The sequence below is a fragment of the Bemisia tabaci genome, chromosome 5 (genome assembly GCF_918797505.1).
Source record: "Bemisia tabaci chromosome 5, PGI_BMITA_v3".
Classification (NCBI taxonomy): Eukaryota; Metazoa; Arthropoda; class Insecta; order Hemiptera; family Aleyrodidae; genus Bemisia; species Bemisia tabaci.
In genome coordinates, this window is record NC_092797.1 from 418,300 (window position 1) to 432,935 (window position 14,636).

The 14,636-nt window shown below is 38.5% G+C and overlaps 1 protein-coding gene across 1 annotated transcript; it reads left to right on the top strand.

Annotated features, from left to right (window-relative positions):
- Nucleotides 1-387: 387 nt before the first annotated feature.
- Nucleotides 388-13,859, top strand: mRpL15 (mitochondrial ribosomal protein L15). Its single transcript, XM_019053864.2, has 5 exons — nt 388-688; nt 2,979-3,133; nt 5,057-5,222; nt 7,293-7,452; nt 12,888-13,859. The coding sequence occupies exons 1-5, from the start codon at nt 584-586 to the stop codon at nt 13,187-13,189; spliced, it is 888 nt and encodes a 295-aa protein (XP_018909409.1). The 5' UTR covers nt 388-583; the 3' UTR covers nt 13,190-13,859.
- Nucleotides 13,860-14,636: the final 777 nt, after the last annotated feature.

Consider the following 14,636-nt stretch of genomic DNA (forward strand, 5'->3'; position numbering starts at 1 on the left):
CCGACCCCGGGCTTTCGCTTCTGTTGGCGTAGGCGTAGTCTATTTATTCTATGGGGTTTGTTATCATTTTTTTGGTTTCGTTCATTCATAGAGAAAAAAAAGGAGGTGTTTGCATCTTGAGGTTTGTTTACCCTGTGACGTAGGTCGGTACAACCTGGCCAGCGAAATTCGAAATTTGAATAACGGACCATAATGTCCGATTTTTTTACTTAAATCAACTCATCATATAATTTCAAGCACTTCTTATTATAGAATGACTTTTTCCCTTAAATTACACCATTTCCAAGAAAATCGACAGGATAAACGTCGCTGTACCGACCTACGTCATCAAATCATCAAAAAAATTCCAAGATGCCCGAAATGCAAACACCTCCTTTTTTTTCTCTACGTCCATGTCGTTTATTGATATTTATAATTTTCTTCCTTCCCTTGGATTTAGCATGTGAGCCTAATATTGCCCTTAACAAAATATTTTAAATTGCGTATCTCCTGTTCTTTGACTATGTTCAAAACCAGGAATTAGTTCATTTAAATCTGCATTGATTTTTTTTCAAGAAGAGACGGAAAGGTTTCAGCGAGAAGCATGGGACTCAAACCGAAAATGGGCGACCTTACCGTGCAAATGTTAAGAGCTCTGCCACGAATTGGTCTGTACAATCTCAAACCAATCTTAGGGATGCCAAAACTAGTAAGTAATTAGACCTGAAATTTTCAACCCTCCTTACTTTGTTTTACAATGAATCTACAAAACTAGTTTGAAGCATATCGACGGTGCAAGCCGGCAATCACATAACTCGGTTTGCGACGTCGCAGACTTCCTGTCATACTTTATTTTTTAAATGGAAAACTACTCAACGGCAATTCTTTAAAACTGTCATGATTTTTCTTCTCAATGCGAAGAAAATTCTGCAAAAACTTCAAGAAATAATGTCAATTTGCTCTCCTTTAAATAAATGATGTAGAGGCGGAGATTTTCAGACACCGCAAACGATTTATGTGATTGCCGACTTTCACCGTCGATATCCCGCTCTTGCTGTCAGTCCTGAACTGTTTGTGGAATTGGAACTGACTCGGTATTTATTATTATTTTGGTTAAGATTAAGTTTGAAAGTGGATTATATCTATACTGTAAGTGAGCCCACTTGATGAATTAAAAACCAAATAGTGTTCTAACAAATGTTGGTGAAGCACCGGTTTCATTTTTGATTATGAGTGATGAAGAAAATAAAGCGCCCAGTTTGTCTTTTTGCAAGGAGTCACCTTAGAAAAATCTCATCTAATTTGAATCGGCCAGCTCTTTTCGCACGGAGCTCTGCAATTTCATCACTATTTTGCGAGATAGCACTGCTTTTTCAAGTAAGAGCCTGGCAGCTTTTTTGTCTTTTCATGCATCTACAGTTGGGTGGTTGGTACGTTTCTGCACCTTGGGTCTAAGCTATCCCCAAATTGAAGAATGCTGAAAAATTGAATATATCAACTTTTTTGAAAACTAGCAAAATCCAAAGTGAAAGGAGTTCCAGATTTAAGGAAGACAAAGAGGTTAAGGTGTCTACGGGTAAGGTGATTCGACAGTTTCCATTTTTTGTGTCAGAGCGACGTGCGATACATCGCATCAATTTGTTCCTTAATTTCAGCTACATGTCATTTTTTTTCGAAATTTGGGATTGCACTTCTGTTGTCATGAGACTAAAGAATTCATGTACCAAATTTGACAAAGAAATTCAATGTAATAAAGGCAGGGTTTTTTCAGAGGGAACACCATCGCATTCAAGTGCAGTTTCGATATCAGTATTGAATGCGATATTTTTCCTCCAAAAAAACCCTGCCTTTATCTCGTTGTATTTCTTTGTATAAATACTCACTTTTTCTTCTTTGCCCGATTTGTCAAATTTGGTACATGAATTCTTAAGTCTCATGACAACAGAAGTGCGATCTCAAAATTTGAAGTAAAATGACCTGTAGCTGATATTATGGAACAAATTGATGCGATATATCGCTTGTTGCTCTGACACAAAAAATGGCAACCGTCGAATCATCTTAATAGGTGCTATCATCAACAAGCAGATGGATTTTATTTTTATAAATATGCCCCAGAAAAAGAGGACCGTTACTTTCAGATTCATGGTGAGATGTTTGAAATTTTTCCTCATGATTGATCATCAATGACATGATGTAAATCAATGGAAACATTCTTTGTAATTCTCAAGTAATTCTTAGCTCCAACATTTTATCAAGTAGGTACATGTTGATTCAGGCAAAAAAAATTTGCATGATGTTATATTTACTTTCCATCAAAAAACAATCTATACTCTGCTACAGTACCGAGATTATTCCTTCATGAGAGACAATCGAATATCCATAACTACTGTGCAGCTGTGATGACGAAAAACACCCAAAGTACCTATAGCATTGGAATGTTGTCAAATGTAAAAAAAAATTTTCTAAGGAACTCACAAGTTTTTACTTCCAACTTAGTGTATTATCATGTATGGATGTTATGTTGTGTAACTGTTCCAAGTTATGGATGCTGTGATATATGGGCCATGTGGTATATGGATATTGCTTTGTTTTAAAAAATGTAAAAAAAAGTGGAATCAAACCGAGGCTAAAATTGTTTTGTGATGATGCGATTGAAATCCCGCAAGACTTCTATTCTATTACCTACTCTTGTCTAAGAACAGGGTGGAGAAATGGTACTGGGTCCACACCATTTTGCAGGGAAAACAAAGCCAAAAAGTTCCAAAAATTATAATTGGAGTGAAAAATAAATATTAACTCTAATGAGTACTAGTACAAAACTGAGGGGGAAGTGTTCAACTCAGACAGTTTGCATTGGAATATTAAGTTTTCTCTTGTTTAAGTTGTCACTGAGTGACTGGCCCAAAAATATGTTTCTCAACAGTGTGTGTTAAATAAATCATGTCCAGCATCACTGTATTTTCTCATCCTCCAATTCCTCCAATCACTTGATTTTTTAGAGCAAAAGAGGACGTGGTCAGCATGGAGGTGATAAACACGGATGTGGTAACAAAGGATCGGGTCAACGCCAGAATATCATGAGGCCTGGCTACGAAACGGGGAACCAACCATTCTATTTGCTTTTTGGAAATGAACCCTACTACTACCGCCATCAGTAAGTGATAGATCTTACTTTGAAATAAATGAATAATTTCTTTTATTCTTAATCTGTACAACAGCACAAGACGCACCTTGCAAATCCTAAAATGATTTTTCCTATCACAACCATCATCTTATATTTTTAACAGAGAAAAAATTTCTTTTCATTGTCAAATCTCTTGACTTTTCCCCCACTTGGAGCTATTTTACCAACAAATTTCCTAACTTTTCCTTGAGTTTTCAATGTAGTCGCGCAGCAAAATCCTTTTTCAACAAACAGGGTGTCCCCTGGTTACACAGCCAGACAATAACATCAAGTTCTATCATTAAAAATAATACTTTTCTCTCAATCAAGTTTTTCCCAAAAGTGCTCATAGTCTGAGCCATGCCCTTTGAACTTTCGGGAAAATGGTTGTGTATGTCTGGAATTATGGCGACAGGAATGGACGGAAACTCTTGAAAAACAGTCACTCTTCATGAGTTAAAGTATGAAAGACATTCATGGCTTCAAAAATACGGAGATCTAAATTTAAAGAGGGATTTCAGGAAGTCTTGGATCTCTAAGCTAATAGTTTTTTGGCCGTTCTCTGTAATTTTTCGAAAATTCAATATCGAAGAAAGAAAATACCAATGATCATCTTCCAGGATTCTGTTAAACCTAATGCAAGGGTTTCCATAAAACAGCCCCTTTATTGGCCATGCTCGCTCCATGTTGAATTGTTGACTCTTTTAACTTAAGATTTAGATATTTTCACCCATTGATAAGGCCAGGGCTAAAAATTCAGAAGACTGGCATTCACCGCTAGTTTTGGACCATAACCATTGCCAAAATTGAAAAAGAAACTTTGATTTTCCTGAAAGTTCAGGGAGCCGTATATCCGGCTGGGGCACTTTGGGAAGCAGAAAGGTTTCTTTTAGAAGAACCCATAGGAGACCCATAGAATATGCTCCTGCAGTTTGGCCATTTAAGTAGCCTAAGGACACGCTGTAATTAGTACCAGTTTCAGCTCTTTGTATAGAAAAGCATGATTGCAACCAGAGCCATTCCAAAGTTTTGAAAAAAGGAAAAGATTCAAGGTTTGATGGCGAAAGAGCTTGATGCAAAAACGGCTTTTTTCGCCCCCCCCCCCCCCCCTGGAATTTCTTCAAACTTTGTCTATTGATTACTCATACTTAAGCGCTTCTTTTCCCATATTTTCAGACCCTCAAAAATTTGGGGGAGGGGGTTTGGACGAAAAATTGTCTAAAATTGCATACTTTAAGATGTCAAAAGCAAAATCCCGAAATCACATGTGCTTTCTTTCAGTTTTTGAGTCGAGAAAATTTCTTTTTAACAAAGTTCTCAATTTTTTATTTGAACCAAAACCAGTTTTTTAAATTGCTCGTCTTTTTTCGCATCCAACGAGTGGCCCATCAAACTGGAGAACCAATCGGTTCTGGAGTTATGAGCAATTGAAGTTTCCGCCCAACGCGCCCCGATCGATTTTAAAAGCCAAAGCCCCGCCAAAAAGCCGGATTTGGGTGTTATTAAATCAGATTGAATGTTCAAACCATGCAAAATAAGTTTTTAGGGATTCTTGAGGGTTGCTGAGTTCAAAAATTACAGATACTTCCAAAACATTCACTTTTTTAAAATTACAGCTCCGTAGCTGTAATTAATGCTGTGTAAATTGTGGGCCTGCTTTAGAGGCCCACCGAGCGCCGACCGGCCGCTCAGTGGGCCTGTACGGAGGTTTTTATTGGCCAGTATGTTTGCTGGAAATGAATGAATAAATGATTTATCCTGATGGACAAATAGATAAATAGTCTTTACAAACTCAAATCTTGAATGAGTATTTGCACTTTCAATACTGTTGTAACATTTATGAATCTTTCAAATTTCTATCGGTTTGCTTTTTTTATTTCCTTGCTTTAATATCTTTTTTCTGACTGTCCGCAGTTTACGCCGGCAATATCCTCCTTTATCCCTCTTGCAGCTTCAAACCCTCATCGACACAGATCGAATTGATGTGGATAGACCAATTGATCTAGCAGCAATATGTGCCACAGGCGTGTACAGGTTCTTCCCAAATATAAAGCATTTTGGAATTAACTTAACAGATGAGGTAAGCAAATCCTTATCTCTGATTGCTTTAGACAAGCAAATTGATCACCTGAGATCTCTACATAGAAGCTATCAAAGTCTATTTGAAGCCCCTCATGAACAGACGCATTTATGCTAAAAGGAACTATGTGCATAGGGTTTGCATGCAGTACAGTTAAATCAGTCCTTTTTTAAAAAAAAAAAATTTTTGGCATTTTTGAACTCTTTAGTTGTCCCAGAGTATAGACAAGTACAAATGTGGAGCTTTTAGGGCCCAAGAAGGCAGTCAACCCTTCAACACTGATCTTCGGATTCCAATATCCAACCAATTTTTTTTTTTTTTTTTTTTTTTTTTTTTTTTTTTTTTTTTTTTTTTTTTTGTGATGTTTTTGGCTTCTATTCCTTTATTGATAGTTTAGGAATCTACAACCATCTTTTTTTGTATATATGCTAAGGGTATATTAGGGAGTTAGGAAAAGAGATAGGAGAATAAAGTGCCCCTACACCAGCTTCACACTAAGAGGCTGGACGTAACGACTTTCTGTTAGGGGTGTTCAAACGAATTCTTGCCGGTACGCTATCGTTATTGTCTTAAACCAATACTGGTGGCAGTACCGACAGTGGCAATGATATCGTTAACAGCCGGCCTAATCAGAGTTTTGAGAACTCGCACGCAATGCATTGTTGCCCAGTGTGTCGATTTGTCAGATTGGTATCCATTGGAATGGGAACATCTCTAGAATGGGATTCTCCTGGATCAGCTAGGGGATCTTACTGATCCATGTTAACCTACAGAGCAGAGTTGGGGTTACATGGCGGAAGAAGGTCAGCAAGGAAACTGAAGGAACTCAACTGGTTTGACGAAAAACTAAAAAATAGTGTATTTTTCCCTCGGAAAATACACTAAAACTGAATCACATCATTGTGGAAGGAACAGAAGGAATAAAGCCACGAGGCTAAAGATAGAGGTTAGTCAATCACAAAAGCGATACAAGGTACAGGTAGTCAAATCAAAACTAGACTTGAGAATGGTCAAGAATGTTCAAAAAGGAGCATTCTTCCACAGAAATGAGTAAATGTATGCAAAAACCAAGTCGAAAACGTGCTTTACAAAAGAACGTAACAATTTGTAAGGTTTTGTTTAATATTGATAATATCTAGACACTCAATTTTTTTCAAAAAATATTATACACCTCTTTCATCCATTGAAAACTATAATTTGCCATTTTAATATTACAGGTAATTAATTCAGGCATTTTTTCTGGCCAAAGAATTACTCTCAAAATTTTAAAATTAATTTGGTCCTAGGATTTTCAAGAATGACTCCAAATCGAATTTTTTTTTTTTTTTTATTTTTTTTTTTAATACATGGCTGAAAGAAATGATCAACGTCAGGAAAGACAAAGGAGAAAGTAGTGTGAAAGTTTCAGCAGTAAATATGCAAAATATAATCAATGCTGGAATGTAAGTGAATCTTCTCAGTGATGACATTTTCTTGTATCTCACATTTCCATGACAGGAAAAAAACACTGATTAAAGGCACTACTGTGTAATTTACACTCATATTTTTCTCCCTCTCTGTACTACGTATGCGTTCTTTCATTTGATAGTGTTTTGTTACGGTACTTTTGCCAACTCAAGATCTGTCAAAAACTAAACTGATGGGTTAACAAAATATCACTGACTTTATTTTGACCTTTTGCATCCTGCAAAGAATCCAGCCAGGTCAAAACTTGCTAAAAATCGGTCGTTTTGTATTACAGCTGATTTCTTCATGCCTTTAAAAATTATCAGTGACTTAAATTGTAATACATGCATCAAAATTGAAGCAAAATGAATTTTCTCCTTGTTTTTTTCTTAGCAAGATCCTTTGTTATTATGTGGAATTGTAGAAGATCATGTAGCTTACAAAAATGTAGCTGTCATTCACTCCAGAATATCAAACACTAAAAAAGTTTCTGTACGGAGAAGATAAAAACTCATGACAGACATTTTGCAAGTTCTCAATGCCTAGTCCTTCTATTTGCAACTGCATGCTCTAGGTTTTTCTGTTTGCTCTGAGACTCATTCAACTTCTTTTGTCCTCAAACAGGGCATTGATAACTTTAAAGCTAAAGTGAACATAGAAGTTCAGTGGACCAGTGAACCTGTCATTGCTGCTATTGAGAGGAACGGTGGAACCATAACAACTGCCTACTATGATCCCCATTCCTTGTTCATTCTGAAGGATCCACTTAAATTCTTCGAAAGAGGTATTAACTCTTTAATATTTTCAATGCAGAGTTCTTGGGAGTTTTATATTTGAATTTTCTACCTCTCAATGCAGTTCCTGTAGACATCTGCAGGTTAAGCTTAGATCAGTTCAATCTATCTTGAATCTCTAAGTACACTTGGAATCTACGATGTAAAGAATATAGATCAACAGTGGCCTAAAAAAAAGTAGTTCTTGTAGAAAGACGGCTGAATAGGTAAGCATGGACCCTCATCCCAAGTGCTGAACGTGAAAATAATATGGAACCCTCGGAGGTGAAGAAACTTCCTGACGACCCGACCGGTTCCGGCTCGGTCGTTTCCCGGTCGCATCCTTTGGGGAAACTTCCTTGAAAACGAGAGAAGACAGACCAATCTCCTTGAAAGTGGGGGAACGTCTTGTAAGAGATGGCGTTTTAGCGATGAAACAGTCCGATTTTTTGGCTCAAGGGTTTTTCTATTCTTTTCAGGTGCAAGTGGTCACAAAATAGGGTTAAAAAGGGGGGAAGGTTCATCGAATTTGAGGGAAGGCTTGGCTTGCCACTCATGTGGGAATTTTTATAAAAGAGGATTCAACAATGATATTATCATGTTAAACGCACCTAAAGGGTACCAAGTTTCTCATCTGAGCTCGAATGTCCAATTTGTTCTTCCAAAATTTGAAGTAAAGCAAAAAACAAAAAGTTCAATTTAAACCATAGAAACTATGGACTAACCAACTTTCTTTCTCCTGAGCTAACTTCTGCATGTGTTGGAGGAGGTAACCAGTCGTAGGCGAAGAATAGGATCAGCCAATCTATGGTCTTTGTAACACCGCGTGGACTCGGAAAAGTCTTCACCAAAAGCCTTATTCCAACCCCCGCCCTAGGGTGTACCTTATTTTTGAGTTTTGCGAAAATCAAGTTGGTCAACCCCTAAAAAGTTTCTATGTGATCTCTAAATCAACCCCCTAAAAGGAAAAAAATTTTAACCCGTGCCCTAAAGGGCTTAAATCCAAAATTCAAAAACTTTGGCAAGCGACATATCAATTCTGAAGGAAAATTGAAAGTTACGGCCCATTGGGCGGAAATTTCGTTCTTTTGGCTTATCTTGAAGCGTAAGGTCACAAATGGCTCAATGACGAAGTGAGGCTATGGGCCGGCCGGCCGCTGAGCGCGCGCGCAGGGCAGGGTTGCGCATCGCCGCTTTACACCGCACAAGCGCAGGGAACTGACGGTGGAGTGGGACGGGGACATCCGGTGGAAAAGCATCCACTTTTTCTATCCATAATGAAAATGCATTATGCAAGATAGATGAGGAAATATGAGCCACACAAGGAAGTGATGAAAAGAGTGACATATCAATTCTGAAGGAAAATTGCAAATTACGGCCCATTGGGCGGAAATTTCGTTCTTTTGGCTTATCTTGAAGCGTAAGGTCCCAAACGGCTCAATGACGAAGTGAGGCTATGGGCCGGCTGGCCGCTGAGCGCGCGCGCAGGGCAGGGTCGCGCATCGCCGCATTACACCGGCGTAGAGGAACGGACGGTGGGGTGGGAGGGGATATCCGGAGGAAAAGCATCCACATTTCCAATCCATAATGAAAATGCATTATGCAAGATAGATGAGGAAATATGAGCCACACAAGGAAGTGATGAAAAGAGTGACAAATACAGATGTAGTTTGTATGATTAGGAGCGTAAGTGGGGAAAATTTGCCGTAACTACAGAACAGCCCTGAAAATCTCCGGGGAACGAAAGCTGCTATTGTCAACATACCTGTTGATCATCAAAACAGAATATTCTCACCCACCGGAGGTACCGGAAACCACTGGTAATTGACTAATTAAAAAGATATGTGCGATGTTGTCGAATAGTACGCCCTTTACGCGATTAAATGCGATTAGTGTAAGTTGAATTGGAAAAGTTGAAGAAAAATTTGATGAAAGAAAATTGCCCTAAATTCGGAAGGTGCTCCAAGTTTTTTCTATCATGTGAAGTGTTTGCACATGAATGTCAATGGCAGTGCGTGGAAAACCTCTGATCTGGTACATAATTCCAATCTGGAATGGAAAATGTAGAATCCCTGTGATACATAGTGTCCATGTTTTTAAAAATGTTTACATTTTTATGAGGAGTGGAAGCGCGTATCAAAAAATGCTAACCGTTGATCGCTGGTTCAAGAGAATTTGGAGACTGATTTTACGGCAAAAATTGACGTGTTATTCGACATTGCCTTATACAATGCTCTCATACTCTCTATGCAATCATGGAAAATGAAGAGACTAAAGCATTTTTAATTCTCCAGCGAAAACCTGAAGGAGAATGCATAATATCCACAGTGAAGGATACTATTCTTGCAGCAGAGGAGAGGAGAGCAGACGAGAAGAAAGCTCGCGCCCAGGAGAGAGTATCCAGATAGGAAAAATTCAAGCTCGCTTATGAGTCCTGCTAAACGGAAGAAAGTTTTTTCATTTCACATGAAATCATTGAAGGTTGGATGTATCAATAAGACTCTGTTTACGTTCCTTTTCATTGGTGCATTTGACGCGGCATCAATTAGAAAGTTTTATTCAAGAGGTTCAATCTGGCTCCGCCAACTTACAGCTGATGTTGATTGCCTGGCCTCACCCACGACGATAAACGACACATTAGCCACCACTTTTCAAATCTTCCTTAGTAGCCGAGTGGTCAAGGGCTTCGTCTACGGTATCTGAGAGCGGGATTCAAATCCCAAGTAGAATCATATTTTTTCGATCAGCTAGTATTACATTTTTGATAATAGCAAGTAATTGTGGGGGGGGGGGGGTGGGATTGCAGTACGAGAAAATGTAAGAGAGTAAGCCAGATTGAACCTCTCGAATAAAACTTTCTAATTGATGTCGAGTCAAATACACTAATGAAAAGGAGGGTAAACATGGACACTATGTACCACAGGGATTCTACATTTTCCACTCCATATTGGAATTATGTACCAGATCAGAGGTTTTCCACGCACTGCCATTGACATTCATGTGCAAACACTTCACATGATAGAAAAAACTTGGAGCACCTTCCGAATTTAGGGCAATTTTCTTTCATCAAATTTTTCTTCAACTTTTCCAATTCAATTTACACTAATCGCATTTAATCGCGTAAAGGGCTTAGCTATTCAACAACATCGCACATATCTTTTTAATTAGTCAAATACCAGTGGTTTCAGGTACCTCCGGTGGGTGAGAATATTCTGTTTTGATGATCAACAGGTATGTTGACAATAGCAGCTTTCGTTCCCCGGAGATTTTCAGGGCTGTTCTGTAGTTACGGCAAATTTTCCCCACTTACGCTCCTAATCATACAAACTACATCTGTATTTGTCACTCTTTTCATCACTTCCTTGTGTGGCTCATATTTCCTCATCTATCTTGCATAATGCATTTTCATTATGGATTGGAAATGTGGATGCTTTTCCTCCGGATATCCCCTCCCACCCCACCGTCCGTTCCTCTACGCCGGTGTAATGCGGCGATGCGCGACCCTGCCCTGCGCGCGCGCTCAGCGGCCGGCCGGCCCATAGCCTCACGTCGTCATTGAGCCGTTTGTGACCTTACGCTTCAAGATAAGCCAAAACGAACGAAATTTCTGGCCAATGGGCTGTAACTTGTAATTTTCCTTCAGAATTGATATGTTGCTGCCAAAATTTTTGAATTTTGGATTTAGGCCCTTTAGGCTCTTTGGGGCACGGGTTAAAAATTTTTTAATTTTTTTTCCTTTTAGGGGGTTCATTTAGAGACTACAAAGAACTTATTAGCGGTTGACCAACGTGATTTTCGCAAAACTCAAAAATAAGGTACACCCTGTAACGAAGAATTTCATTCTCCGTTTTAAGTTTTTCCCCTCCTTTTGTAGACCAAAATAGCGACAAATGTGTCACGGCTTGGCGACACCGCGCCGCGACGCCCGGTGACGGTACATCAGCTGTTTGAATAATGAGAAGAAATGGAATACTGTTTCTCTCCCTTTTCTCTCTCGAAGATGCTCATTGGACTGCGAAATCAGGGTTTTCCGTAAATTTACCAAAACGAAAAATTGTAAAAAATTCTAAACTACTATAAACTTCTGTAGGAAATTTTCCTACATCCATTTCTGTAAATTTTATATTTTAATTAATTTTTCTTGTAACAAAAATTTTGCAACGAATGTCGAGATCGTCTTCCAATATCTTCAAATCAATCTGATAGCGCTCTAAGCCAAACATTGTTCATCACCCTCTCCTTTCCGGATGGTCACCTCTTCTCTCATCTTTTTCTAAATCTTTCTCGACTTGAGGTGCACGTTAGTGAGTAGCATCTCGTCGAGCCTTCTGTCCTTTTCACTTTCCTCTTTTCTCTTCTCCTGTGCTGAGGTGCACGTTAGTGAGTCGCATCTCGCCCAGTTTCACTCCTCCTCTCCTCTCACCTGTACTCCTGTATCCTGGAATCTCAAGCCTTGAGGTGCACGTTAGTGAATAGTATTTCGGCTTCCCTTTTATTTTGATTTCATTTTTTAGGATTTTATCGTCGATTGTAAAATATTTCCTAACGTATAAGCCCAGAGGTGCACGATAGTGAGTAGCATTTCGGCTTCCCTTTTATTTTGATTTCATTTCTAGGATTTTATCGTTGATTGTAAAATATTCCTAACGTATAAGCCTTGAGGCGCACGTTAGTGAGTGGCATTTCGGCTAAATTATTATTATCATAATTTTGAGTGTAGGATCCTCATAAAGTTAGCTAACAAAAGGACATTCTTCTGAAAGTTTTTGTAAGTAAACCAAGAAATTTGAGACGTAATACTTTGATCATTCTTTCCCTCTTTCAAACTCATTTTTAAAATTGGCGCCCGAATCCAGGATCCCGGCGAGCTCATTCCGGCACCTCCAGTAACGTTGGCAGATCTTATATCAGAGGACGTATGTGCCTCTGATGACCTAGACCTGCTTGGCAGAGAAGGGGGATTTGCCTCGTTACACACCCTACCCTACCCCGCCCCTCCCTGAATCAATCATTGGCACTGGAGGAAGAATAAAACGTAAGCAGACCCTGAAAACGTTGCAATCTGAAAGCAACTTTCGACTCTAGCCATCGAGTTGCAGTTGGACTGAGTTTTACAGAAAAGCACCGAGTTGCACCAAGTTTCAATTGAGAGAAGGAGTCAGTACTTTTTCCCTCCGTAAGCATCAATGTTAAGAAAATAAGTTAAACAATCGTTTTCCTGCTCAAAATATTTATTCTCAACTTTGAATTTTCGACAGGAGAAAATTTACGACCAGTTTTTAAAATTGCTCCCACCTCATTTTTTTCTAAAATGGGATGTGGTGTGTTTTTTTTGAATTCTATCCAATTATCCCTTTCCTAAAATATTTGCATGCCTGACTCGAATTTTTTTTCCTGCGGTCGATCATATTTAATTTAAGACGTGCCTTTCACTGCTTATTTTTAGGCGAAGCAATCCCCAGGAGAATGATCCCTCCTCAAGATGCCATTATGTTTTACACGGATGCCAAGAATCGAGGGTACCTTGCAGATCCAGAGAAAATCTCGTGGGAAAGATTTGTGTTAGCCCAAAAATACGGATACACTCTACCGAAATTGGAGGAGGACCCTGACTACGAAATGCTCACTGAAAGGAAAGATCCCAGACAAATATTCTATGGACTTGAACCAGGCTGGGTCATCAACCATCATGAAAAAGTCATTCTAAAACCAAAAGATAATGAACTGAGGGAGTATTATCAACAGTAGAAATAGTATCGGTTATTGGACTTGGGTTTCCTTCTCTCTTGCAAATGCTTTTTTCCTCATGTTTATTCGGCACTCACACATTATCACCTCAGCGTTCCTTCATGAGCTCTCATGTAAAAATATGTACTTCAATTTTATTGTTGTCTACACTGTGCGCGGCCGAATTTACCTTGTTACAAGAGAAAAACTCGAATCGTGTTTATGATTTTCCATGCCCCTTTTGTGTCATATCAGATGTTGTTCCATATTTCCCCCTGTCGTCAAGATATAAGTTTTAAGAAAATTATACTGACTTATTTCTGAATTTTCAAAGTAGGTGTATGGGCATTAGCTGAAATTTGTCTCTGATTTTCTGAGTTAACCGATTTTCACTTACCATGAAAAACAAAACTGACACCACAGTGAAAACTGGGAAATATATTTGCATTTCAATACTATTGTGTTGATTTACTTTGAAAATAATTAGCGTTTTTTTTTTTTAGCGAGCAGTCGAAAAACTTGGTGTTAGTGCTCATGCTGCATAAAACACAAACTTGGCATAAACAAACATCCTGATAGTGCGCAAACTCAGATTCGAAAATTCTTTCTTATTTCCATAAGTAATCATGTTATTTCACAAGCCAGTGACTGTTTTGTAAAAATAATAAAATTGTATTTTTTATGTTGGATACTTTGTCCTGTCTCTTATCTTTTGTCTTTTCTTAATTACTTTCCTGGTCAGGGAAACCTTTGCTTGAAGATGTCTCTGGCAAGATTTTGAAAGCGCAAATTTTAAGAAACGTAGGTGGCCGCAAATTTTACTTGGAATCAAAAACAAAGGAAATTGATACGTATAAAACTGTAAAACAGTGATGTTTTGGAAAATTGTGTTGAGCTGTTAAAAAATTTTGACAAAATCCGGACAGGGTTAAGGTATTAAGCGATAAAGCATATTCTTCCTCATCAAAATTGAACGCAGTAGGCGTAGAACGCACCAAAAACTTCCGAAATCAACTCATAAGTGAGAAATAAACGTTTGTAGTTTGCATTTTAAACAGGAAATTCAAGCTTCCTGTTTGTGAAAGAACCGCACTTGACTTAGGCTAAATTAGGCATTGAAATCAACCTACAAGTACATATTTTACTTGTATATTATGTATATGTTAGGCAAATAAGTAGAGGTTGGTTTCACACGTATTTCCTTCCTCTTTTGATACAAAGTCCCTTTAGTTTTGTCCAAAAAAAGCTGGTACCCAGGAAAAGAACCCCGCACAGAGCATGGGCTCAGCGGCTCTCCATGAAAGTCGATGAAACTTTAATAGATTGATATAAAGTTCATAATTAAGGGAAAGCCAAAAAATTAGCTCATTTTTGCGAGTAGAAACCGAGATATTCGCAATTGAATCCGGACTATTATCTATCATGCCGCAGCATGACGGAAGAATTCCGAGTCCCCTCTCCTCTCGTT

What these genes read in the sequence shown, in the direction of transcription:
- mRpL15 (XM_019053864.2), top strand. Translation starts at nt 584, where the DNA reads ATGGGACTCAAACCGAAAATGGGCGACCTTACCGTGCAAATGTTAAGA. An exon ending in CCCTACTACTACCGCCATCA is followed by an intron (nt 3,134 to 5,056) that starts GTAAGTGATAGA and finishes GACTGTCCGCAG; the next exon opens with TTTACGCCGGCAATATCCTC. An exon ending in GAATTAACTTAACAGATGAG is followed by an intron (nt 5,223 to 7,292) that starts GTAAGCAAATCC and finishes GTCCTCAAACAG; the next exon opens with GGCATTGATAACTTTAAAGC.